The 26,374-nt window shown below is 40.8% G+C and overlaps 3 protein-coding genes across 6 annotated transcripts; 1 reads left to right on the plus strand and 2 right to left on the minus strand.

Moving 5' to 3' along the window:
* Window positions 1–1,756: 1,756 nt before the first annotated feature.
* tada3l (transcriptional adaptor 3 (NGG1 homolog, yeast)-like) lies at window positions 1,757–6,727 on the minus strand. Its single transcript, XM_008409629.2, has 9 exons — window positions 6,402–6,727; window positions 5,874–6,121; window positions 4,903–5,150; window positions 4,702–4,807; window positions 3,600–3,735; window positions 3,385–3,488; window positions 3,119–3,225; window positions 2,420–2,611; window positions 1,757–2,332 (listed from the first exon to the last, which is right to left on the minus strand). Exons 2-9 carry the CDS (start codon window positions 6,081–6,083, stop codon window positions 2,140–2,142), a joined length of 1,296 nt encoding a protein of 431 aa, XP_008407851.1. The 5' UTR covers window positions 6,084–6,121; window positions 6,402–6,727; the 3' UTR covers window positions 1,757–2,139.
* A 204-nt stretch (window positions 6,728–6,931) lies between these two features.
* On the plus strand, window positions 6,932–9,408 carry arpc4l (actin related protein 2/3 complex, subunit 4, like). Its single transcript, XM_008409627.1, has 6 exons — window positions 6,932–7,042; window positions 7,655–7,773; window positions 8,079–8,190; window positions 8,276–8,371; window positions 8,614–8,784; window positions 8,876–9,408. Exons 1-6 carry the CDS (start codon window positions 7,040–7,042, stop codon window positions 8,879–8,881), a joined length of 507 nt encoding a protein of 168 aa, XP_008407849.1. The 5' UTR covers window positions 6,932–7,039; the 3' UTR covers window positions 8,882–9,408.
* A 717-nt stretch (window positions 9,409–10,125) lies between these two features.
* On the minus strand, window positions 10,126–26,374 carry pfkfb4a (6-phosphofructo-2-kinase/fructose-2,6-biphosphatase 4a). Of its 4 annotated transcripts, none has more exons than XM_008409626.2 (14): window positions 26,117–26,374; window positions 19,123–19,239; window positions 18,142–18,238; window positions 17,984–18,050; window positions 17,834–17,908; window positions 17,346–17,402; window positions 17,018–17,139; window positions 16,707–16,914; window positions 16,487–16,633; window positions 15,672–15,776; window positions 13,853–13,982; window positions 13,238–13,300; window positions 13,092–13,156; window positions 10,126–10,901 (listed from the first exon to the last, which is right to left on the minus strand). In XM_008409626.2, the coding sequence occupies exons 1-14, from the start codon at window positions 26,166–26,168 to the stop codon at window positions 10,842–10,844; spliced, it is 1,365 nt and encodes a 454-aa protein (XP_008407848.1). In that variant the 5' UTR covers window positions 26,169–26,374; the 3' UTR covers window positions 10,126–10,841. The 4 variants fall into 4 exon arrangements, with proteins under 4 accessions (XP_008407848.1, XP_008407846.1, XP_008407847.1 ...); XM_008409624.2 differs by lacking the exon at window positions 26,117–26,374 and adding an exon at window positions 20,719–20,969; XM_008409625.2 differs by lacking the exon at window positions 10,126–10,901 and adding an exon at window positions 12,030–12,733 and having other exon boundaries at window positions 26,117–26,372.

A 26,374-nucleotide genomic window follows, 5' to 3' on the forward strand; every position in this document is an offset into this window, starting at 1 on the left:
ATGTAGTGTAAAAAAAAAAACTATTCCAAAGGGAAATCATAACCCTTATCATCCATTATATTCATAGAGTTGATGCTATGGGCAGAAAGGACCTCTGGTAGCAGTCGGTCTTAAAATGAATCTGAGGAGGCCTCTGACTGAAGACTGTTGCCATATGACGGGGTCATACCAGATATCACATCTGACGACTGCCTGAAATAAAACTTCCAGAGTATTCCAAACACCGCGGAACCTAAACATTGAACAGCAACAAGCCCCGGACAAACCTGTCGTCTGTGTAGCCTTAACCTGTTTAAAATGCAAACAAGCACACTGCATTGTTTTGGCCCTAAGGAAGAACATCTTGGGTGTCAATAATGTTTTATGTCAACAAAATAATGAAGTGAGGGATTTTAGTGAGATGTTACCTGTAGGCAAGACGTGTTGTGAGGTGAATGAAAACATCAACATCGTATACAAATTACAGCAAGTTTTTGTTTTCATATTCTAGCACAACAAAAGCAACTTTTAAGGAGCACAAACTAGAATCAGAGAAGCATGACTCTAGTGAGGTGACATCCTCTACTTTACTACCACGTTTTTTGCGNAAGTGTTGTGGGGGGTAGTTTCTGTTGTGATCATGTGACAGTTTGGTCAGGAAGAAGCGTTTTTTTTTTCTTTGCAGACTGTTGTCTGTTGTGAAACTCCTGGTGGATAACTGTGCTGCTCTGTAACCCGTCAGGATGAACCGTTTGACCCCTGACACACAGCTGCTCAGTGTGAGACACACAGGCTCCTGCTTCCTCCTGGGACCAACATCAGTTAGGATGTCTTCAGCTGAAGACAACCGGACGCTCACACCACATCGACACACACTGTATACCAGGGTGATGTCAACCTTAGGCCATGAGCTATGGAGACGCCAGATGAGTCACAAAGGTGTTGCTGCCATCTAGTGGCGGAGGAGCGCTACTTGTTCCAATACGGAAAATGTTTTTCCAAACACAGGCTCCAGCCTTCGACTGGGGCAAATTAGTTACGCAAGATGTAGTTAAACCACTCCAATTTTATAAAAAATTAAAAAAATATGTTTTTTCTTCACAATTTAAGTTATAATTCAGCTTTCATTTAAATCTTTTAGATATATTTTTGTGTTACAATAGCTCCTGTAATGCTTTTTGCAATTTAAACCATTGTGCAGCTACAGTCATCTGAAAGCAAAAACTATTAGATGATTATGACCAATTTGCATGGATTCAGGTTTCACAAACTCAAACTTAAGACATTTTAGGACAATTATGAATAAAATGTAATGTAATGTATCTAAAGAAAAAAAATGCAGGAAACCAAAACTAAATTTTATGTCTTTTTGTGGCTCTTGGCAACAATCTTGTGCTTCTTGGTTGCTAGCCGGCTAGCTAGCAAACAACTATTAGCATCTTGTTACTGGTAGCCTTACATGAATAATGCATTCATGTCTGTGGCCTTAACCACCTTCAGTCACAAGACGCAGAGTGAAGATATCAGCGCACACCTCAGTCTTTCAAAAAAAAAACCTACGTAGAATGAGATTAAATAATCCTGTTGATACATTTAAGGCCAACTTACATTTTTGTGATTGAGTTTTAGATATTTTAAAGCTTTAATTTTAAATAAATTAATACTTTTTAAATATGCGGACACCCTGCTGCTTATAAATCAGCATTGCTTCGAACCAAGGATTTCTGCTACTTTGATTAAAGACAACGTGAAAATAAATACTAATCACACAAAAAAGCCTCATGTTGAATTTTTATTACTGAAGAAGGTGAGTCAGTTTGTTATCCAGCTTATTGTGCATTCTGAGAATGAGACTGCAGATCACGCACTTTTCCTCACTGTAGTTGTAGAAAAACCAATAAAACATTAAGTTGTTCTGTTTCATAACCAATCAATAATGATAATATAAAAATAAAAGCAACATAGATTGACAAAATTCAACAATCACGGTACAAAAAAGAAAAGTTACTCAAGGCTGAGAATCAGATGGCTGATTTTACACACTATTAAAACTACTTCACATAAATGTTTACACTACAGGACAGTTTCTCCCGTCTGAGTCTGTAAGGACTGGTTGAGATGTGGGTTAAAGAAGGAAGAAAAACCAAACATTGCTTCTTTTTATCCGTCTAATAGCTTCAGAATGCTTTCCCTCTCCTTCAGAGCTTTCCAGGCCTGATCCTTCTCCTTCTTGGTTGGTGTGCGCTTCTTCTGCCTGGCGGCCATGATGCGCCGGAAACCCTCCATCACCTCGTTATCGGCCACCCTCACTCTCTGCCTCAGCTCCTGCTTGCGCATCTCTTCTTTCGCCAACCTGTGGAGACAGCGGCTCGTCACAGGCTCAAAATGCACACCTGGACTTCACTGGTGCAGTTTACACCAAAAAGGGTACAATCCTCACCGGAGCAGCTCCTGCTTCCTGGCTCTGTTGTGGGCAATTAGGGCTTTGAGCTCTGCTTGTCTCTTCTGCAGCTCGGCGAGGACCTCGTCCTCCAAGTCTCCTCCTTGTCCGGGTCGCTCCTCCGAGTCCAGAAGCCCTTGAGCTATCAGCTCCTCCTTGATCCGCGCCTCCAGGGAACGTGTGTGAGGAACACTGGGAACCAGACGGAAACTATCAATACCAGGGTGTGTGCAGATTTCACCGACTCAAGTTTAAGACTTTTAAAGGCCATTATTAATGGCGTTAATTGATAAGACTAGTCCTTGACATCTGTGTTTAAAATCAACTCAACTTCCAACTTCAGAGTTTGTGCTGCATCAAATGCTGCTCTCAGAGCAGTGCTAAAGCTAGCTGATAAAGCTAGCTGATTTTTAATGTTGAAGCAATGGCGTTCTTACAGAGTCACATTCAATAAATTAGAATATACATCCCAATGAGTCTACTTTGTCAGATTAAAAGGAGCTTTTAAAAGTAATGACTTTAAGCAGGTATTTACAAAGCCCACATTTCTGTTTTATAAAATATATGTTTTTACTGGTCTGATGTTATATTTTAGTCTTAAATGCCATGTTTTCATTAACTGTAAGCAAAATGTCCATCATGATTAAGAGAAACTCTTTTACCGGCTGGGTCTGTACATTACGTTGATGTTGCAAATACCTGAAAGCTTTCCCCTGACTTCGAGGGGAAGTCCCAGCTCCATCATTCGCGTCCTTTCCGGACATGTCCGGTATTGGAGAATCCTCCATGGGGGATATAATGTTCTCCTAAAACATAACAAGGGCGGGTGGAATAAAACTAAACTCAAAAGCATAGATTATTTCTCTATGTTTGATCTCCTGTGATTTCTTTAAAGGGGTTCTGAGAAAAATCCTCTAAGCTTTAGGAATCACACGAATCGTCAGAGCAGAAAACCTGGATCTGACCTCTACAAGGGCCTGAAGCAGACGCTGAGTGAGCGGACCAAAGGGACAACCGTCTTCTGGCGCTTCGTGCTGGGATTCGGATTTCTTCAGCAGTGAGTCGACATCTACATGGACGAACACATGGATGAGTGCTGACATGGAAACACCATGCTGTGCAGAAACACGATCCTGTCACTTTAAAGCCAAAGGCAGACACGGCTGTGTCGTTCTCTCACCTTTAGCGTCCAGTTCTGACAGCGGTCCTCCCATGAGGCTCTTCTTCTTGTCGTTGGCTCGTGCCCCTTCCCTCTGCTCCTCCAGCAGGTCTTCTTGAGCCCACCGCTGGGAATAGTGTTTCCCCAACGCAGGAATCTACAGGAAACAGAATCAGGTGTAAGAAACAGATTCCCATTTATTGATGTTTCCCATAATAGTACCTCTTATTATGTTTACAGCAAAATCAAGTAATTATGCTACCTTCAGTTGTTATGCAAATAAGAAATCAAATATTCAAAGTCTAAAATTTGACTTTGTTATTTTAACGTCTTGAATTTGGGCCTCTGTCTCTTTAAAAACGCCTGCTTTTTCTGAAACTCCGCCTCCTCCATTTAACTCTTTAACAACGTTTTTACAAGCGTTGCGCTAAGAAGCAGTTCGTATAATGAGCTCAGTAGACGCACCAGGTGTTTGCTGATTGCTGCTGGCTAGTCTGAAGGAGCCTGCTCTGTGAGGCGGAAGCTTGAAAAGCACAGCTCAGAGGCGGAGCTGCGTCTCGAAGGCGGAGCTAGGTCCACCCAGGGGTTTTGCACAGCTGAATGGTTGCCACAGGAGATTAAAGGATTTCTTGAACATGCATGAAAGAATCAAGGCAACACTGCAGGTGTTGTCTTTGCTGACGAATAGCATTATCAAAAAAGTTGATTTTACATAATACTGCACCTTTAACAAAGTTTTTGTATTCATCATAATTTCAATGCGACTAGAAATAAAATTATCATCCTTCTTTTACTCAAAACCAAACAATTGACCCCCAAAAAACATAGAAACTGAGGACTTGACTTATACTAATGCAATCTTGCAAAAGCTTTTTTATGCTTTGTGTCTATAGTGATTTACTGATTCATTTTGTTGATTTCAAAGATTTTCATTCTTTTAATTGATTGAGTAGATTAAAAAAAGGCAAAAATGTTAGTTTTAAAATTGCTTTAAAAATAAGTTTTTGTTGCCCTCATGGCTAAAGGTTGGGACACCTCTGGGCTACATTTAGAGTAACAATCCAGCTTCAGCTGAGCCGTTTTAGCCTCGAATGAAGGAGCTGAGTTTTGTTTTCTGTCGTACTTTGAAATACTCTGCCTCGTCCTCTGGAGGTTTCAGAAGCTCCTCCAGCAGTCGGGTCTCTTCATTGGTTATATCTGCACAATACGGCTCCACTGACGCCCAGAACCTGAAAAATAAAGTAGCACAAAGGCACCTGAAGAACTTTTTTTTTTTTTTTTTTTTTATGGACTGTAAGTTTACAGGAAAGCAGGGATTCATTACCTGTTGGGAGCATCGTTTTTCGGAGTGCGGGGGATATCTTGTGGATCATCTGTAAATTCATATTCTTGAACTTTCGGTTGCAGGTTTTTGGATTTGGGTCTGCCGGGTCCTGGGCCCGGTCCGTGCCCTCCCTTGCCGTCCAGTTTTTGCTTCTTGGGTTTGTGGCGGACTGGGGCTGCAGGATCCGGGTCCTTGCTCGGCTTCAGAAAACGCTTGTCTCCCTTCTTGTCCTGCCAGTCTGTGAGGATCTGAGGAGGAGCACGCCACAATGAGGGCAAGGTGGTACGGTCACAAAGTAGTGCATACCTTTTATTTTATTTTTTTTGCCCCCCAAATATTAAATCAGTAAATACAAATACATACCATTTATAGTGTAATTCAGAGCAACAAGCTGATTCAGAAGTAATCTAAACAAAACTAGCATAGAGACTCACCGTTCATCAGACAACTGGAGTGATGAATTTGAATTAATACGAGTTACAACAATATTTAATTTAGCTTTTGGATCAATAATGTATTTCTGAATTTTAATTTGATCGAAGCATATTCAAGTGTTAGAAGGGTCTAGTCAAAGTCCAGAGCTAAAACTGGTTGAGCATCTACGACAAACTTGAAAATGGATTTTCACCGGATTTGACCAAGCTCGAGCTATTATAGAAAGAATAATGAGATATGGAGAGCTGATACAAGCATAACCCAAAGCACTCGTAGTTGAAATAATATGGGAAAGTGGAGGACGGAGGTTGTCTCGAGATTCTCAATAAAAATACACATCACACTTTTCAGACTAATTTATTCTATTTATTTATTTTACATTAAAATATTTAGCGTCTTCCTTTCAGGTTTACAATATGTGCTACTTAGTAAAAATCCCAAGAAAATTGCATTAAAGTTTAGAAATAATGTGATTAAAAAAACGTACACAAGAATGTTTAAGAGGTGTGGATAAAGCGTCCTGGACCTCCACGTACCTGTCTCTGCTCCTCCAGGGCCCGCAGGCGGCGGCTGGCTGAGGACAGCAGGGTCTCCAGCTCCAGCTGCAGGGTGTCCAGCTCCTCAATGCCGATGCCATCGTCCTCTGAGCGGCCCAACACCGCAGTGTAGCGGGGGCACAGCTTCACATGCTCCACGGGTTTGAAGTCGTAGTATTTAAGTGGGGGACAGTCCTTCAGCTCGCTCATGATGCTGTCCGGCGGTGGGGTGGAGGGTCTGTCAGCGGCTGTTCACACAGGCAGCGTGGTTATTTCTACATCATCAGTCCCACGGACACACACTAACACAGCTCAGCGCGGCGTTTCACATCTCGAACCCAAAGCACGTACAAACGGGGCTGCCTGCTTCGCACGGCCGCTAAATTACTGCTTCGTTTTCACGAAAGCTGCTTCGGTGTTCATATTACGTACACATATTATATATACAAAAACGTTTTAATAACTTGTTCATATGTGTTCGGGGCGCATACACACCCAATTAAATGTTTCAAGAGTAGCAATATTTACCGTCAGTGAACGGCGTCCATGATGGGAAAAACCATTGTGTTGAGAGGGGTGTTTGTAACGTATATAAACAACGTCATAACCTCATTTAAAGCTAAAACTCGCTTAAAAGTAAAATTACATATGCATTAGTACGTGTAACAAAGTTAAAAATTCAATGTAACGCCAAATATGTGGGTAAAATGAATAAGTTTCGATCCCATCTACTTGAAATGCTAAGGTGGTATCTTCAGTGCAAACCATTTTCCCTCCATGGTGTAACTGCGTCAGTACATTCCTACTAATAATTTAATTATAACCTTTCTAACTATACGATACGTAGTAAAATAATCACTTTGCTCGGAAACCAGCCTAAAATCGTTGAAATGATCACAAAACAAACCGTTAAACGCAACGTCTTCTCCCATAAAATAATGGAATGGACTCGTCGGGGTATACGCTCGTTTTGTTTAAAGTTTCTTGTGACCTGGGCGGTGGCTTGAACTACTTTCATATTTTTCTCTGTGACGTGAAGACATCCGCCCCCTCAAACAAGGTGTTGACAGAAAACGAGCGCACTTTAGCTGTACTCTACTATGTAGGATTTACGGAAGAGTCGTCCCAGGCGTGGCTGAGGAACTTCCTTCTTGTACAGATCAAAAATGGTAAGTCTCCTACTCTACATGTACCTTTATATTTAAATATTTAGCTTTTTAATTCGGCTGATCGCGAGTTCGTTCAAGGCGATATTAGCTAACTAGCTAGCTTAAGTGGCCGTCTTGCGGCCGGGCTGCAGTAGAAATCAGAGCACGGACATCCTTGATGAAACGATATGTAGAAACTAGAGAGATTTAGCTGAGCTGTTTTTTTTTTCCTGCTCGGGCCTCTTGTTACGGATTTATTTTCTCATCACCTAGACATTTGAAGGCAAAAATGTATATATTTTTTTCTCGACGCTGCCGAGGCTTTGCTTGAAGAATAACGACGAGCTACTGTCCACCTGAAGGCATCTCGTTCACTACTCCTAAAGAAACCAATCACTTCCTTCCTAAATCCACACATAGCTGAATCAATACCTTTGTGTGTGCGTGTATAATAAATCATTTGTTAAACGAAACCTTAATGTGACAACAAAACATAATCGGGTGAAATGTATGTCAAACCTGACCTCAGAGGTCAAGCTCTTTGAGCTGGTAGGTTCACTTTTGTTCCTGCTCTGATCTTTATCGTACAACAAACACAGCAGACGATGATCTTTCCTCCCTTTTCCTGCTCAGACGGCGACTCTGCGCCCCTACCTGAACGCTGTGAGGGCCACCCTGCAGGCAGCCCTCTGCCTGGAGAACTTCTCCTCTCAGGTGGTGGAGCGTCACAACAAGCCCGAGGTGGAGGTCAGGTATGTTTATTGGCGCTGGCTCATTTGGAGACCCAGTGGCTGTCAAGAATTTTTCATTTGTATTCCATCCCTCAAGCCTCTTGTATTCTGCAGCTGTCACACAAGTACGGACTTGATCCGACTTGTATAAGAAGGCGTGGGGGAGGAAAGAGAAAAAAAATAACACAGGCTGGAGCAAGGGCTTTTGAATTTTGTGCTGGAAGGGGGGGGGCTTGCCGCAGCCTGTTTTGCCATCAGCAGCTATCTTGCAAAGAATGAACGACCCCGAAGGCTGAAAGATGCGCTTTCCGTTGGCATGGTTACAGGAGCAGTAAGGAGCTGCTTCTCCAGCCGGTGGTGATCAGCCGTAACGACAAGGAGAAGGTTCTCATCGAGGGGTCCATCAACTCCGTCAGAGTCAGCATTGCCGTCAAGCAGGTCAATTTTAACACAATTTTGATGATGTTGTTTCTTAAACACCACAATCCTTTTCGAATCTAAAAGCAATCCTACTCAACTGCAGGCTGATGAAATCGAGAAGATTCTTTGCCACAAATTCATGCGGTTCATGATGATGAGAGCTGAGAACTTCTTCATTCTGAGGAGGAAACCAGTCGAGGTAAGGGATCAGGGTCTTTTATTTTTTAAAACATACATAGTTAATGACAGCAAAGGGTACAATCATCCATGTGCAAACAGAAGACAATAAATTACTTTGTCAACTTATTTGAATTGACATAAATCATATCCCTCTACAGAAGCTGTAGTGAGATAAGCAGAAGATGGCGAACGGATGGATTTATTATCATTTTTTGTTGTTGTTTTTTACTAAATCGTTTGCATCTTCTGTCATCTCCACAGGGGTACGATATTAGTTTCTTGATCACCAACTTCCACACTGAGCAGATGTACAAACACAAGCTGGTGGACTTCGTCATTCACTTCATGGAGGAGATCGACAAGGAGATCAGCGAGATGAAGCTGTCCGTCAACGCCCGGGCCCGTATCGTCGCTGAAGAATTCCTCAAGAACGTACGTTTATTTACTTATTTTTTCATTTTTTGTCCGCTTGAATATTGTTAGAGATCATGACCAAGGCTAATTATCCGCTTCCTTTCCACAGTTCTGATGCTGGCGTTGTCTTTGGGGTCTCTCTAAGGTGCCAATCAACTCATGGAGAACTTGGGGAGTAAACAGCCAATCAGCGAGGAGATGAGATCTTTGTGACCAATCCGACACTCTTTTTGTGTCCATCCTGTAATATTTCCCCCGTATTCATGGATATCAATTCCTGTATATAATGAAATATTTGCCAGTTTCATTTTCAGCCTCTCTGAACAAATCCCCAAACAAAGGCGGGTCCTTAAAAGTATTAATCAAGTTGATAGCCATGAATACGGTGGAGCGCTGAGAATTTATTGTTGCAGATAAAAAAAAAGAAAAATGACCAGTTTTTTTTTTTTATATCGTCTAACGGAGTCCTGTATGTTCTGTCGCTGTTGCTTCAAAAAATTGTCTCCAAAGTTTTGAACACAAAAACGTCTAAGGGAAGTGATACGCGCGGCATTAAATCACGGAGCGGGAAGCCGCTGTAAAGTTGCCATGGTTACCCGTGTAAGAAAATAATGAGAGAGAAATAAAAGTCACTTGTTTGTACTTGTGTGTTTGGAGTCAGAAAAGCGCCATACATGGTTTGGTGCTGCTGCTGCACCTATAAACACTTTTTGAGGAAGTGGTTCGTCGAAGGCAGTGAGGTCATGTCAGCGAGGAAGGGGAAGTGATGCGGACGGCATGTTAGAATGTCACTTCAGGGAGAGAAGGTCATTTGTTTTGAAAGTGGGGTTGAGCGGATTACTCCAAAATTGTCAATGTCTTACTTGCAGAAAATGGCTGTCCTGATGAAACCTGAGCAAACTGCTTTTCTTTTCTATCTTACTTTCAGTTAAGACAATAACTTCACATTGGCACCGCTTTCTAAATAAAACAGCTGTCGCTCCTTGATGTAAACTCCTACTAGAACATTCACTTCCTTTTGTTTAATTCTACAACTAGTGCAGGCAGTAAAAACAAATTAACATTTCACACTTTAATGCACAAAACATTTTTGGCACAATAAAATATACAGATTTTCGGAAAAAATACTACCTTGCCACACCAGAAAATGATAATCGGTTTATGACAATACTTTGTTAGCTTCACCCTCTGGTGAGAGACTATGCCTAACTTCTTGTTAAATGAAGTAATGAATCATATCAAGCATATTTCAGATATCATATAAGGTATTACCTTTTTTTTTTTTTGAGCAGATGAGGCTAATGCTGTTGGAAAAAGTAAAGCATTCAGAAAATACAGTAGTCAATAAAACAAAAATACTGAGTGGTTTAGAAAAATAACATCTTTATTGCAGTAGAGTTGGAACATACATTTTCAAGTTGAGATCAACACCACCAATATTTTTGGCTAATGATCCTTTTTGCATTCTTATTACTGAAATGTGTTGCTTCACAATAATAGTTTACAGGTGGGCTTACCCCATCACGTACAGTAACTAGGAGGGGGGGTGGGGACTATTCCCACCCAATTCTCCGTTCACTCCTATTAGCACAGTTATCATAAAGAGCTTTGTTTTCATATCAGTGCAGGTTCAAAACCTACAGAATTGCACATGATCATGTGAAATTATGACTGCACAAAGTCAAACATGCAGCAGACGAATTGGATATTTTGCAAAAAAAAAAGGTTAACACTTGAAAACACGCTACAGTAACTTCCCAGTGTCAAGTCTGCCGCCGCACAACACCAACACCCTGAAAGCAGCGAATTTACCGACCGCCGTGAGCTGAGTGTTTACGATATGAACATCAGGGTCATAAAGGTCAAACGTTCCTCCTTAAATTCGAACAGGACAAACACAGGACACAGGAAGAGCTAAGGGTTGTGGCAGTGTGGCATGTCGTCCACCCAATTAATGGGTCACCAGTGACTGGAAATGTGAGAAACGCACAAGACTGGTCAGGGTGGAGGGGGCAGGGAGTTCACTGGGGGGGAAGAGGATTCAACTTCAGTATCATCTGATTCCAGCCCAGGCATCAGAGGTGAGCAGGGACGGTCTGCAGGGCGTCTTGAGTGGTACGATGGATGTCAACGTTCTGGAAGGAGGAATGAGGCGGGGTCAGATGGGCTTTCATATCCAACACTTTGTCAGCCAATGAAATCACTCATGTCTGTTGAGTTAGTTTGGTGGAACAGAGGACAAAATCCAGAGCAGTTTGACACCTTCAATTGTTTTTATTTTTTTAAATGCACCAGACAATTGGAAATGGGATTTTCTTCTTTCGTCTTGTAAAAAAAAAAAGTCTTTGGTGCCATTAAAATAATCAAAACTCCCGTTAAAATATTTACACGTTGAAACTAAATGTCGAGTATAATTCATTAGAGGCTCCTCTCTGAGCAGACAGGAGTCTGTTCTGGACACAGAGGATTCTGTTCAGAGACAGCCGCTCTGTCATCCAACCCCAGAGGAAGCTCTGCATATGAATGACCCGGAAACATCCGAGTCCTCAGAGGGAAGCAGTACTTGGTCTGGGGAGTCTGTCAAGTATATGGCAATTTTTTTTTTAAATCTGGTTTAAAAATTTAATATAATCTTCCTTTAATTTTGTCAATGACCCCAGGCAGACCTGGTCAAAATGTCATTATAAGCATGAACTGAAAGCATGTTTGAGAATTGTCAGAAAAGTTTTATTTAAGGCAAAACTAGACAATTACACAAAATATAAATTAGAATGATGCTAAATATTTACAACCATATTTAATAAACTCAACACTGAGTGAAAAGCTTTGTATAAAAGTTCTGCAGCTTGACATAAGGAAGGTGCTGCTGTATGAAAAACACTTGGCATATAAGTGAATTTTGCCCCAAACTTATTTAAAAATATAGACAATATTTATTTACCTTTATGTCAGACAAAGTGGCTTTAGAATTAAAACGAAAAAGTAAAATACAAAAGAAAATGGTGGCTAACCTAGCTCCTTGGGGAACACCAGTGGATATTGTAAGTTGAGCTTTCAGATAGTTTTTCTACATCAGTTCTGACCTCAGACCAAATCATAAAACAGGAAGTCTAAAACTAGTACACATATGGTTATGTTAAAAAAACAGGTGTCATTTTTTGTTTAGTGATTGTTTGATTTGTTTTTCTGTACTTATGTCTGAAACAAATAAGCTGTTAATGGAAACTTAAAAAAATGAAGCACAAGGAGTTTGGCAGGAATCGGTGGATGTTTGGGTGAAGTTTATTTACAAACAGCAAACAAAAATATTCCTTTTAATTCTGATAATTGATATGAATATCCTTCAAGATCTTTCACATTATCACAAACAGCTACATAAATCCAGCATTTTTGACTTAACACTATTTCACATTGTAATAAATTAAAGATTGTTAAGAAAAAAAAAAATCTGCGATGTCGTGTAGGTAGATTAGAGTTTTGTTAAAAACTTTGAGGCACTAGAGAAACATCGCCAAGATGTTCAGACAAGATTTTGCTACACATGAAAGGTGCTTCCTCAGACTGGGTGCCGGAGCTTCATTGCTTCAGGGTTTGGAGTGCAGCGTCATTTAAGAAGCTTTTCGTTCATTCTCTAAGAATGGAAGAGCGAGCACGGCGAGGCAGGATTCAAAGAAAACCCCCAAAGATTAGCAACCAGAGTCCACTTATTTACCACCATCACCACGCCTTTAAATGCAAGTGGAAGAAAAAGAACAAAAAATCCCCCCCCCAAAAAACAGAGAAAGACCAAAGAAGAGGCTCAATCAAGGTTTTTAAAGTGTGCATTTTGTGCGCCATGAAGGATCATTGTGCGTAATCAAGGCTAAAGGAGGGAAAGGGTAGACGGTGTCGGAGAGCGCTAACTGCCTCACTGGTGACCTGGCACAGTAATCAAAGCCTCCTCTGACATCCGTGTCACATCTACGTTCTGTTTGATAAAAAAAAAAAAACACACAAAAACAAAAACAAAGAGGTGGAGGAATCAAACACAAGGGAAACAAGATATACACACATTAACACAATTTGAAACCATAAAAACTCTTCCACGTTTGGTTCTTAAAATGTTTTTTTTCTTCCTTCACTGACAATTAGCTGTGAGCCAACAGGAAAATGCTAAATATGCATTTGATTTCGAGAGCTAAAGCATCTTGAGGCTTTATTAGTAAAGTTTAAAATGGTGCCAAATGTTTTCTGTCAGCTTTAAAGGGAGCTTTGAACACATTCAGTGTGTTTGCACCCCGCAGACAAACGACACAACCGAGGTTACGAATACCAGCAGAACCCACCTCTGGTTTTTCTCTGTGCGTGTTGACTGCATCCACGTTGAGGCTGATGGACTCCACTTTGCAGCCTGTGATGACGGATATTTGTTGGTAAAGCAAACAACCTTTTTCATTTGTTAAGCATATTGAGCACAAGATGGCAGCCCTACCGTAGGCCACGGGGGTCAGCTTCAGCACGGTGTGCAGTGGGCACTTCAGGTACGGCAGCTCCTCTATACAGACACAGAAATCAGACGAATGAAATCAGCAGAAGCACACCTCCTGTGTCCATATACACATTTTAACTACATTCTTAAAAAAAATAAAAATACACACACACACACACACATATATATATTATATATATATATATATATATAAATTTGCCTTATGAAGGATCTGAAATCATTTCTCAGACTTGATTCGTACGCCATCTGGCTGCCAGGATTGGAGGATTTTCAGGAAAAATAAATATCACAACTTAGCACAACTGGGTCATCAACAAACAGAGGAAATCTGTATTTTATGTGACATGTTAAGCCATGTCTGTCATTCATTCAGCCTGTGAGTGAGCGAGAGAGAGCAAGACTTTGGAAATTAGAGCCACACTTTGGACACCCCTACTTCACAGCATAAATATTACCAGCATTTATTTTTAAACAAAATGCTCTAGTTTCCTTACAAAACCCAAACAAATGTGTCATTTGCACATAATTCGGTTTTGGTTATTTCCCCCATGACGTTTCCCTTGTTTTATTCTATGTTTGACTTCTTAACACACCCACCTGCCGTCTTGTCCAGGAAGTAGGCCAGCAGGCAGCGCATGACCGCCTGGTGGCAGATGACCAGCACGTTCTCCTGCCTCTCCAGCTCCATGATGACGGGCTCCAGGCGCTGCACCAGGTCCTCGTAGGACTGAGCGTGGCAAAAATGTTCAGAGAGGCTAATCAGATCATCAATCAGAAGACGGAAGGAAAATCTGCCGGGTGAGGCTTTCTCCGTAAAGGTAAACAGACTAAACATCGGAGGAGGTGGAAAATGGACAATAATGACCGGATCTGTCTTCCGTCTGGGAGATTAATGGAGGGATAATGGAAGGCGAGAGCTGACCAGGCGGACAGGCGTTCAGCGAGAAAGCCACTGATGTGAAATCGTTGGTTACTGCGGTCTTGTGTTTAGCTTGGAGGCCAAATGTCCAAGCAGAGTCTCATTAGCGGAGATATTTGAATAATGTGTTTGTAATGTGGTTACTGTATTAACAAAGGAGAACTGAACTGAGTCTGAGTCACTCCAATGTAGACAGTGGACAAAAACCACAAGTTCATTCATCATTTTATGTAAAGTATGTCTAAAAATGCCCATCTATGTATATCTTTTACGGCTGCAACTAAGCTATATTTTAGTAAGTGATTATTTTATTCGGATGATTAATTAATTGATCAGATAAAAGAATTGTTCACATTCTGAAGATTTTTCATTTAACCACTAAAGCCTTTTTTATACTAGATTAGAAATACAGTAAAAGATGCAAACAAGCAATTTATCTCCTTTTTTAAATAAGAAAGACATTTATTTACGCAATAAGAGAGCCTTCCTTTAGTGAACGGTTGATCATTTGCAGATTGACTAATTTTTGCATTAACCGATTAATAATTGGAAAGCAAAATATGCTCTCCAATTATTATTAAAAGATTAATAGCAGATATTGTTTTTTCCAGGATCTGGACCAAGTGAAACTAAAGCGACACCACTTTAGGAGTTCTGGGAAGAACATATTTAAAAAAAAAAAATTATTTCTTTATCTTAAATCCAACATGTATATAAATATATTTGTACAGTTTGGGCTTAGCTACTGCTTTAAGTGTGTAGTTCTTTCAACAAACATCTGGTTTTTTTTTAGTCTGTTTACTCCAGTTAGCAATTAATCGGTTGTTAAATTAGTTGACAATTAATCACAATTAAGCCGATTAATCGCGTCAGCCCTAATATTTTTATTGGCTGCCAATGCGCAGATGCACATCGGTAATTAAAATATGTTGAAAAAATTAATCCTGTTGCTTGTGCATCTTTTTATTCTTCTTTCAACTTTCCATCAATATGCTTACATGTGAACCAGCAGTCGAGACGATCAGCGACAAACCCAGATTATGAAGGTCTTCAAATTAACATAAACATATTAAAATTATTATTTCCCTAATGCTCTTATGAGCGGCCATCGGTTGGATCTGATGCCATTTGAGTTAAGAGGCAGATTTTAAAGTCGCCTCACTACCCACAGAAACGTGGGCCCACAAACGTTCTACACTTTGGCTCCGATAAGGGGAGCGGACATAAAAACAAACATCCAAAATTAGCGGAAATCGTCTTGCAAGTCAGCAGTAAAACTCTAAACTTACAAAGTATCACTGTTTTATTTCAATTCAGAACAAAATGCTGTAACTGATGACTCAGACTGGTTCAGGAAGCTTTAATATTAATGTGAATGAATGCAAACGGTGAATTGCTTTGCCGGTTTTAAGGACATCAAATGTTTGCAAGTAAAAAAACAACAAAAAAAACAAGAATCAGACAAAACCTAATCAAATAATAACAATAAACTCTGACCTCTCCTTTTGGATAGCGATAGCGGTATTTGTCCTGGTCCCTCAGGGCGAACTCCAGGGGATAATTTTCCTGGATCTCCTCGTACATCATCTCCTCACACACACCCTAAAAATTACGACACACATTGAATAAAAAAAATAAAATGGATAAAACAAGTTACTTACAAACAGCATACGAAAACAGCACCTGATGGTCCCTGATGGTAATTTCTACCAAATACTGTATTACTTATTGACATTTTCAGTCAATTGATGCTTGTTCTATTTAAGAAAGAGCGCAAGAAGAAAATATCGTGGTGCTAATGTCACTGAAGTTCGTATCTGATTGGAAGATTGTGATTTAGCTCGAGATTAAAGGAGTATTTCTTCGTTTTGGGGGAAATCTAGACAAACATTTGATCCTCTCTGGTGTTAAATCTTACACATCTACACTGGTCAAACCTAAATTTGATGATTCTACTCTGAACAGAAATCCCTTTCAACACAGTTTTTAACGAAACTCGAAACTATTTGAAGAAAAAATTAATTTCTGAAGCTTTTTGGCAAATGGTACGACCATCGACAGCGTGAAGATTACAACGCGTAGACTGTGTTGTGGCCATTATTTCTCACATAAAAAAAAATTGCGTGGCCTTTATTCACAGGAATTTCATGTGATGAAAAAACAACAACAAAAAAACAAAAAACAAAGCTGCTAAAGGATTGGGAATCGAACCCTGGATGGCTGCTCTACCGTTGGCCCGATGGTCCAAACCTGAAATCACTCTTTAATACACAACTGAGGTTCAGAGAAGGGAAGCGACGAGGTGAACTCACCGCGTCGATCTCGTTGAGGACCTTCCACTGCTCGTAGGGGGCGTTGAGGGCCTCTGCCGTCTGGATGGTTCTCTTCATCTGGCTGGTCCAAACCTTCAGCTCACCAATTTTCTGTGTCTGGATGAACTGGTTCAGCTTCTTAGCAAACTGGACGGAGAAGAAGGACGTTTGTTTTACTCTCCTAGCCTTCAGGCTACATCTCTGAGGATTTCTCTTCTACCTCTTTCCCCCTCGGCGTGAGACCCGAGTCGCCTCCGATCCGACCCTTGACGTTGAGCTCGCTTTCTCCGTGGCGACACAGGTAGATGGAGCGCGGCGTGATGTGGATGTTCATGAGGTAGTAGACGATCCGGCTCTGGACGTGGTCCAGCACCCTGTTGACCAGGTAGCGTTGGCCGACATCCATAATCTTGATGAAGGAGAGATCCCTGAAAGGAGACGACGGTAAGATGGCTCGGCTTTCATAGCTTCGAGTCAAACGACCAACTGTGAACCGGTCAAGTCTCGTTGGATGTCGTTGTTCGTCCTGACCTGTCCAAGACCTCGTCCAGCGTCTCGTAAGAGTTTTCATAACACTTTATCCTCTTCATGAAATCCTCCACTGCTTCTTCCGTGTTGCAGTTAGTGTAATCAGGGCTTCCCAACTTCACTTGCTGAAAAAAAAAATAAAAAAATCACCTTTTTCACGTTTGATTTTATGTGTCACATAAAATCATTACGATTTTATGTGACACATCAAAAAAAGTATTATTGTGGTGTAGATTAGATTTTCTTCAGCAGGAACATGGAAACTGACTAAATATATGAGAAACATGAAGGAGAGGGGCTTTTGCAAAAAAAGCTACTTAAAACTACTTACAACGATGTTTTCCTGAATGACTTCAGGGTCTTCACACACCGACTCTACAAAAAAAGCCTAGAAGAAGAGGGAGAAAACACAGGTTCAGTGTAGCCACCATTAGAAACATTCGCTTTACATCTTTACATGACAACCATGACAACAAATGTTACTGGATAATTAATTGTCCCAGGAATTATCACAATAAAGGCTAATATTGCTTCTTCCAGACCTTTTTCAACAAATTCAAATGAGTCAACTCTCTTAAAGAGCAACAAACTTCAAATTTGTAAAGAACGTTTAACACCGGAACGGGAAGGTATCGTAAAGAACCAAAGATAAATGAACAAAACTAGCAAAAACAATAAACAAAACAAAAAATGAAAACCACACACATTTTTGCAAGCAAAAATTGACCTCCAAGGAGTTAGAATCATTAGAAAGGAAATTATTGAGTTCATTTTAATTTAGAATCGATTTACTGCAGGCTTTACGACAGCAGGTTTCACCTTAAAACCATTCTGTTCTGCAAACTCCAGGATGGTGTCCCTTCTCTCTCTGGTGGTGTTTGTTGCATCAAAAACCTGTCAAACAGAAACTGCAGTTTCAGGCGAGCCTCTTAATGCTTTAGCTAAAAACAAAGAAAAGATTTAACCTACAGCGACTTGGCCTCCTGCCTCTGTTAAATATTGTCGCACGTCGTTCATAGCCGCTGAAGCACACTGCCTGCAAACGCAATGCAGACATTCGTATACTTGCTATTTAAGAAAAAAAAAAAAAACATTAACATAGCGACAGCGACAGCTATAGATTATACCTTCTGATCTTCAACCCTTCCTCGTTGTCGGGACGGAAAAACTCAAAGGACTCGTAGATCTTCAGGAACTCCCTCCGGTACTGTCCAACGTTGAACTCTGGAGAAAAAAAAAAAAGAACAGGAAAACAAATAAATACTTTCTGATGTTTGTACAGCTGGAGCTCCATGTCTCTGGTGAGTTCGCCTTTGTTCACCGTGGCTGAAAACGCCAAGAAGTGGTCGTGGATGTGCACAGATGGACACTGTGTGACGCTAGAGTGTCTGTCCCTTTAACTTTGGAATTATGCGTACTGTATGTGGTGGTACTTCTGGATTTAAAAGCCTACATTACCACCACCCTATATTTTTGTCAAATTCTAACAAACAATACTGGAGCTGGAAGACGTTTTAAATATCCAAAATTAACAAAACAACAGAAACAACAAAAACAATAAATTATTAAGTTTATGTGAACAAAATTCTCCTTAAAAAAAGAGACTTTTTTATATGTAAATATTTGAGTAAAATGAACATTATTATTTTATTCTATGAACTACTAACAACATGTCTCTGAAATTCCAAGCAAACATTTAGTATTTATTTTCAGAAAATTAGGAACGGTCAAAATAACAAAAAAGATGCAGCGCTTTCAGGCCTGAAATAATGCAAAGAAAAAGGGGTTCATATTCATTTAGAAACAACAAAACTAATGTTTTAACTCAGGAAGAGTTCAGAGATCAATATTTGGTGGAATATCAATGGGGGTCAGTGCAGTGGGCTCTTAGTTTTTTCCAGAGCTTCACATGTATTAGTATATTCACACATATATATATATATATATATTTTCATCTGTTTAATTTGGACTTTTTTTTTGTGAAAGATGACTTCAAAGACAAACGTATTTATCTTCTTGTGAGTGGCAGTGAGATTAAGACAACTATCCAGAAGCGGGGAACCAAAACCTTCCCAGCCCCAAATGTCTGAGTCACTGGAAGTTAGTACCTCTGGTCGGCACGCCGATCCAGTTCAAGTAGCGGGTCAGCTTCTTGGAGATGTAGGTCTTTCCTCTTGCAGGCAGGCCCACGGTGACGATCAGGGTGGGACAGTTGGTCATACATACTGGAATAACGGAGGGAAAGAGAAAACTTCTGTCATCACGTTTTATGAGTATGGAAGACTCATAAAAAAAGCTTTCAGCTTGAAAACACAAGGGTAATCACTCCAATTATCTTCCCCAGCTATAAAAAAGTAACGCCAGTATCACTTTTACTGCATGCTTAATTATTGCCTTTCATCATGTGTAATTAAAAGGAAAATATCTCATGCTAAAATGTTGTTTTTTTTATGGGGGCTGATCAAGGAGCAGAGGTCACTTTGTTTCGAGGTCGTGTCGCTATGGTTGTGAAATGCTACATCAGGAAGGCAAGGAGCAGCTTTCCCCGTCGGGGCCCTTATAACCCGGTCAGAGAGCGCATAGTTTGCACGGTTCGTTTCTTAGTCATTGTGAGACACGGAGTACTTGTCCACACCGGCTCTCTGAAATCTGTATCTTTGCTTTGCTTTTCTTGCACGCCCAACCAGCCGATATCCGGTAATGTCCTCCACCTCAGCAGATCCTACAGAGTGACTCCGACGTTCGCGTCTGATTCACAGCGCTTGATTAAAGCAACTTTAGTTAATCCCTTAGATCAAAATTTTATTAGAAACAACAGAGGCTTCATACATTTTTATAAATTTCATAGGTTGTACTGGTTTAAGAGGGTTTCTCCTAAAGTGTTTCAAAGGGGGAAAAAAACTCCCTCTGTTTTCACCAACTTAATAAATGTTTTACAACTCAAAATATATTTAGAGTAAAAATATTCACTGATGGTTGGATTTTTTTTTTTTAAATATTTGAATCTTGAACTGCAGCTTAGCAAAAGTACAGAAGTTGTCCGAAATTATGTGCAGCCCAAAGCAGAATTCGATCCAAATTTCAACACTTCTTTCACTCTTATAAACTTACCTATGAATTTAAAGTGTTTAGGTTTATACCCACTTTCAGGGACCCCTACCTTACCCCGACGGCCATAAACAGACGCTTAGTTTGCTTTTGCTTTGGGCTGGCTGAAGCCAAGCACCAGAACAGCCTGCTGAGTCGGGTGCCAACTTCAGGCTCGTCAGGTCGCGACATTTTAGACCACTCTTTGTGGCCCGCCACAGTCTGTGCGCGGATAAAAATGAGTGACTATCACACGGCAAGTCTTCCGCATGAATGCAAAACAAACAGTTCCTGTCTGTCAACTGCTGGTGCTTCGCCTGGCACAAAAGCAGAAGCGAGGCAGAGATGAACAGAAGCGGGTCTTTTCTCCTCGGCGGGAGCACATCTCATCTGTGGGGAACATTATGTGAATCCTTACATAACCGTGCGAGCCAGACTGTTGGAGCAGCAGCGCTGCATCTGAACTCTGCGCACTGTTCCCCCCCCCAACACACGCTTCAAAACAGACGGACTGACGCAGCGTTAATTCATCATTAAAGGGCGAGTTCACCAACATACGCGCCAGAAATGGTAATGCTAACCTAGCAACGGTCGCCCGCCACGTCGTCTATACGCACCCGTTCGATGAGAAATGTGTTTTTCAGGAAGGCCATTTTTATTTGGCATCCATATCTTCTTCAAAGGGTTTTGGGTGAGTTCCCGTGGACTGAACGTGGATTTGTCCTCCATGTCGCTCTGCGGTGAGGCTGAGGCGGCCGCAGCGGGGACACTGACCCGGGGAAGCTTCCCGTGATGCTGCTCCGAAGGTGACCGGTGCTTCATCCGCGCGGCTCAGTTCAGATGGAAACAGACCCGCAACTGCCGCTCGCGCTCTCACTCCCCCCCCCCAGTTAGTGTTGCGGTCACGTGCTCAGTTTCGCTTCAATGGGACCTAACCGGCGACTCAGTATGGCAAGATATAATAACATTTAATCACAAACTCCAACCTTTACTTTTTCAGAATCAGCAGCTATAATATATGGCCAAGTTTCAGCACATAAACAAGGAACTCCACCTTACGTATTTTTTTTTTCAAGAACCTAATTTTTTTATTTTATTAAAAATGTAGCAAATTTAATCGGAAATAAAGTTTTTTTCTGTGAAAAAACAGCAATGTCATTTACTCTTCGCCAAAATATTGTGAACTTTAATATATCTGATGCTGCTGTTACACCTAAATTCTCCCTCTGTGGCACAATAAAGCCTATTTCTTTTTGTATTATAAATAGAATTTTTCAAGTCAAAATTTACATTACAACTACTAAGGAAATGGTTATAAAATCCAATGGCATCCACAATTTGTATCCAGCTACTTCACACATTTCCCCTAATTTAACCTTGTCTTCTTTGTAACAATGCCGTTCCATGAAATCCTCTCTATTTACCGCCAAATTTATATGTCTATATGTAAATTAGAATCACGAGCAAATTGGAACTAAAGTAAAAATCTTTTTTTTTGTGCACAGACTTGACTAGAGAATAGAATTCTACTCCGAGCAATGAAATGCAATTTGACTTGCCATACTAGACCGTAACGACGGAAGTACAGGCGCAACATTTCTTCCTGTTCATCCATAGAATACGTATACAGAGAACAGCACTTTAGTTGGGTTTGGAGCAGTAATTAATTTGACTGATGAACCTTGAATAACATCACAGACTCATTTAGCCATAAACTATTATAACAGCAGGATAAGCACAGATAGGACTAGTAAGGCAATAGGTTGACGTTAGATAAAATGTGCAATGTGCACTGCCAGCAAAAATATAACAAGATAATATTTTCTAATCTTGTTAGATTACAACAACGGGATTTATTAAATTGTATATTGTGCTCGACTTGGACAAAGTAACACATAATTGTATAAAGGAAAAAATTGATACATGGTTTGTAAATTATTTTTTTAATAAATTAAATTTGGAAAAATGTGACATGCATTTTGATTCAGCCTCTTTATGCGCCAGTGCTTTGAAAAACATATTTTGATACAATTACAGATACAATTGCATCTGCATCTGTAATTCTTTCTGTAATTACAGATTTAATTTAATGTCTTTAATTAAATGTGATGTTGCCACAATGAGTTTTACCCACTGTCCTAAGAAGTTACACAATTAGTAGCTAGAGTCCACCTGTATGTGAATTAATCTGTAAATGTAGCTGATCTGCGAAGGACACGGACGTTTGTCAAAGAATATTAGAAGACCAAAAAACACATTAGGTCAGGGAGATAGAGGTGGGGAAGATAAAAAGTACTTAAGAGTTGTCAAACAATACAACTACCTTTGGAATCTCACAGAGCTCCATCTAATCTATCATCAGAAAATGGAAGAATTTTGGCATGACTGCAAACCCATAAAGACATGGCACACAAAAATGAACAATGAGCTAGGCAAAGGAGCGCATTAATCAGAGATGCAGCCAAGAAGCTCTGGGTAACTTTGGAGAGGATGCAGAGATCCACAGCTCAGGTGGGAGAAAAAGTTTCATTATGGAAAAGAGTTGAGGATCAGAGAGCCAAATTCATAAATCATATTTATGCAGACGAAACTTTGATCCTTAAACTACTCCAAGTCGCTAAAGAAGAAATGGCCTCTGAAACACAACAAAATGAAGATCAGCAAGAGGAAAAGAGCCCTCTAAGAAATCTGCGTGTAAGAGAAGGAGAGAGAACCAGGAATGAAAGCGGTCTCTGAGCTGGAAACCTTCAATAATCAAAAGATTTCTGGAGAAAACTCTGAACAATAAGAAGTTTCAATGACAGAAACAAGTGAGAATCAGACCGTCACCTTCAAAAACAGTCAAGTTTAGTGAAGCAGAAATGGACTCTACAACCAAAGTGAAATCTAGCCAGGAAGGGGAAGAACTACAATATAAAATATCTACAAGTAGGGCGTCACAAATAGAAACCCCTGACCGTCTCTGAGCTTATGAGGAAACCTGCTTTCCTGTATTGCTCCAGCACCTCATTATATTTGAGATTGTGTTATCCAAGCACAGTGGTTTTCTGTTGACATTACATCAGGCAACGTTTGCCTGATTCAACAACAATATCTTTGCAGAATGAAATGCTAACCTTTTAAAATCCGAGCTAATCTTACAGCACTGCTTGTACTTTGAGAGCCTAGGGAGAAAAACTCCAGCTATGAGTGCGATTCTGGTTGAATCGTGATACACATAAGAAGTTGTAAGTTCTTAACTGCTGAAGTTTTTTCCTCAGTAAAACCTTGCAAACTATTCATATCGCTTAGTCTTTTTCAATTTAACTCAAGTTACAATTACAAACTTCAATGTAGTTTATCAGGATTTAATGGCATAGTCCAAAATAAAGTGGCACAAAAATGGAGTAGGAGGAAAATAAGATGCAGTTTTCAACCTTTTTTTTCTAATAAATACTGAAAAGAGTATTTATAACTTGGTAGATAACTTGTACAAACACCTTTCACTGCAAATGCAGCTCCAGCAGACTGAAAGAAAATGTGTCCATTTCTCTTTTCACATCAAGGTTATGTTGAAATTTGTTTTTGGCCCATTACATAAAATCTTAGAACTTCTTTCTCACGTCACTTTCAGACAAACGACACTAGGTGGCACTATTGCACTCCCTTCAGCTGTCAATCAGGCGTGCTAAGTATCACTACACATCGACACCAGCATGTCCTAAACAAAGCTGAAACAAAGGACATGTTTCCAACCCCTGCATACATACAATTACATATTTTCTTCATAAAATGTCTGCTTTGTTTCAAAGAGCTTCTCAGAATCTCTCTCCATCCAGTGCGAACATAAACCCTCAGTGTGTGTGTGTGTGGGCCGAGTGCAGCCACCTGAAAACACCACAGCAACAGGACTTCTCCTGAGCAGGACCAAACGTTTCTGCACGAACGTTTCCAGGTTAGTAGGTCTATCTGTTTGGTGCTTTTTCTTTTTGCGCTGTTTATATTAAGCTCAGAGTCTCGCAGATGGAGCTGCAGAGCCTGTGACCTAAATATGGCGAGATGGAGGTGTTTCTAATTAAATGACTGCAGCATCCATCGTCCCCTACTGCTGGCGGACCATGATTTAAGTCGGGTTCATAGGGTTCAGGAAGAAAAGTGGCTCCCGTGATTCACGACGTATTTTTAGAATTTCAGCTGTCTAAGGTAAACATGCTGCAGAGCTTTTATGATCCTGTACAAACTGAGACGCCTCTTATCGGCCTGCGTTCATCTGGTGTTTTTTTATTTATTTATCTGATGGTCTCGACTGTAGCTGAATGGGGTGGCTTGAGACGCTTAGCCCATGAACTTTCTCATAACATCGACAAACTTTTAATGTATTTTCATGAATTTTACAAAGTAAGAACACATGCATTTTGTCAAAGAGGGAAATACTACAATACAGCTCCAAACCAACCAAGACCCGGCCGTCCAGCTGAGCCGACAGGTCCGGCAGGGAGAGCATTGATCAATAAAGCAACCAAGAGGGCCATAGTAACGCTGGAGGACCTGTCGCCATGACAACTTAAATCTATCATTTGTGGGAAAGAGGAGAAAAAAAATATCTTTTTTAAAAACTAAAATTAGCAGAAATTTTGTTTTTTTAAACTTACTCAGCAATAAATGGATGATTTTTTTTGTAGGAAATGGATCATACATCCACAATTTCAAATGATTTTTGTATGTATCCCTTGTTCATGGAAAGATATCCAGTTTGCTTATTGTTCTGGTCTCAATTTAAGAAGTGTAGTCAGTTCTCAGCAATAAAAATAGTCTTCATTCACAAACACTTTCTGCATTTAGAACAAGCAGACTGGAATACACCAGAGTGTGCACTAAACCTGTTCAGGAGCCACAAATGGCCCCCGAACCTTCACTTTGACCACCCTCGATCCAGACCTCACACCACAGCTTTACAGCTGACAAAATGCTGTCCGTTCATTCTGACTGAGCTTTCAATCTGGCCATGCGACAACATAATAACTCGGAGGGCTGAATTCAAAAGCACACCACACTTTTAAGATTTTTATTTAGCCTTACAATTCTGCACCAAGTTATCTCAGTTCTTGTTGCAGAAACTGAAACCCAGGCAGAGTTTTGCACTCCTTTTTGGTAAAGCGGTAAAACACTGACGTCTGTGACAAAATGTCAAAGGTTACGGTCGACGCCTGCTGTTTTAAGGCACTTTAGAGCAGCTATTTATGTTGGAAACAGATTCTTCAGTGAGGTGTCTCGCATAGTTTACACCAGAGCATGAACAGGAAGCAGAGCTCAGCTCCTCCTCCTCCTCCTCCCAGCAGCTGCCAGGCTCTGATTGCAGCTAGCTGCCTTTTAGCCCGGACAAGTCACTTCCCAATATAGAAGTGCGTGATAACCGTATCCCTTCAGTAAGGATCCAGCTCCGAAGCCCGGATCTGGGGCTTCAGCATGACGTCACTGGACTGGACGTGTTGCGTCGCGGCGGTCCAGTCTAATAAGAGCTGCACAATCACAACAACAAACAGCTGTAAACAATCCGACCACATACATCCTCACACAGCCATTATATTTACCGCAGAGATAATGACAACCACCGACCGAGACAGAAGATTACAATGAGACGGAACGTCTCGTCCTGATTTCTCTTTTCTTTCTATATTCCGTTTATATATATATAAATCTAACATGTTAGTCTGAAGCCCGGATCGACCCGCCTGCCTCTCCATCCCCTGCTGCGGTCCAGGCTGCTGTTACCAACAGGCTGCGTACTGTAAACAGCAAAGATTATTGTCCGATGCTGAATGTAGGGGAAAGGTGAAAGCAGCGCCAGCAGCAGCAGCAGCAGCGCTGCTGTTTACGTCTTAAAGAGACGTGTAGACCCCACGGTCGCTTCCTGTATTTTTGCTAAAATGACAGCAACAACGCAGCTAAACGCACGGATTCAAAATAATAGTAATACTATTAATAATAATAACAATACAATTTTTTTTTTTTTTTTTAAACAGCGACGTCTCTTACCCGCCTTGTCCTGGTTTTGCGTGGACTTGCATCGGCTGGAGCAGCCTCTCATGGTCGTGGAAGAGTGTCTGATGGAGCGCAGTGCGTGGCGGTGAGTACGTGCCTCCAGCAGCAGCCCGCACACCACTCAAGTGATGCTGGAGCACACACACACACACCCTCTGTGTGTGTGTGTATGTATACGTGAGACAGAGAGGGACCTGTAGGTAGGGAGGAGACTTGTACAGAAATGGATGTGATGAAGGAGTTGCCTCTACC

Source organism: Poecilia reticulata, linkage group LG5 (assembly GCF_000633615.1).
Source record: "Poecilia reticulata strain Guanapo linkage group LG5, Guppy_female_1.0+MT, whole genome shotgun sequence".
Lineage (NCBI taxonomy): Eukaryota > Metazoa > Chordata > Actinopteri > Cyprinodontiformes > Poeciliidae > Poecilia > Poecilia reticulata.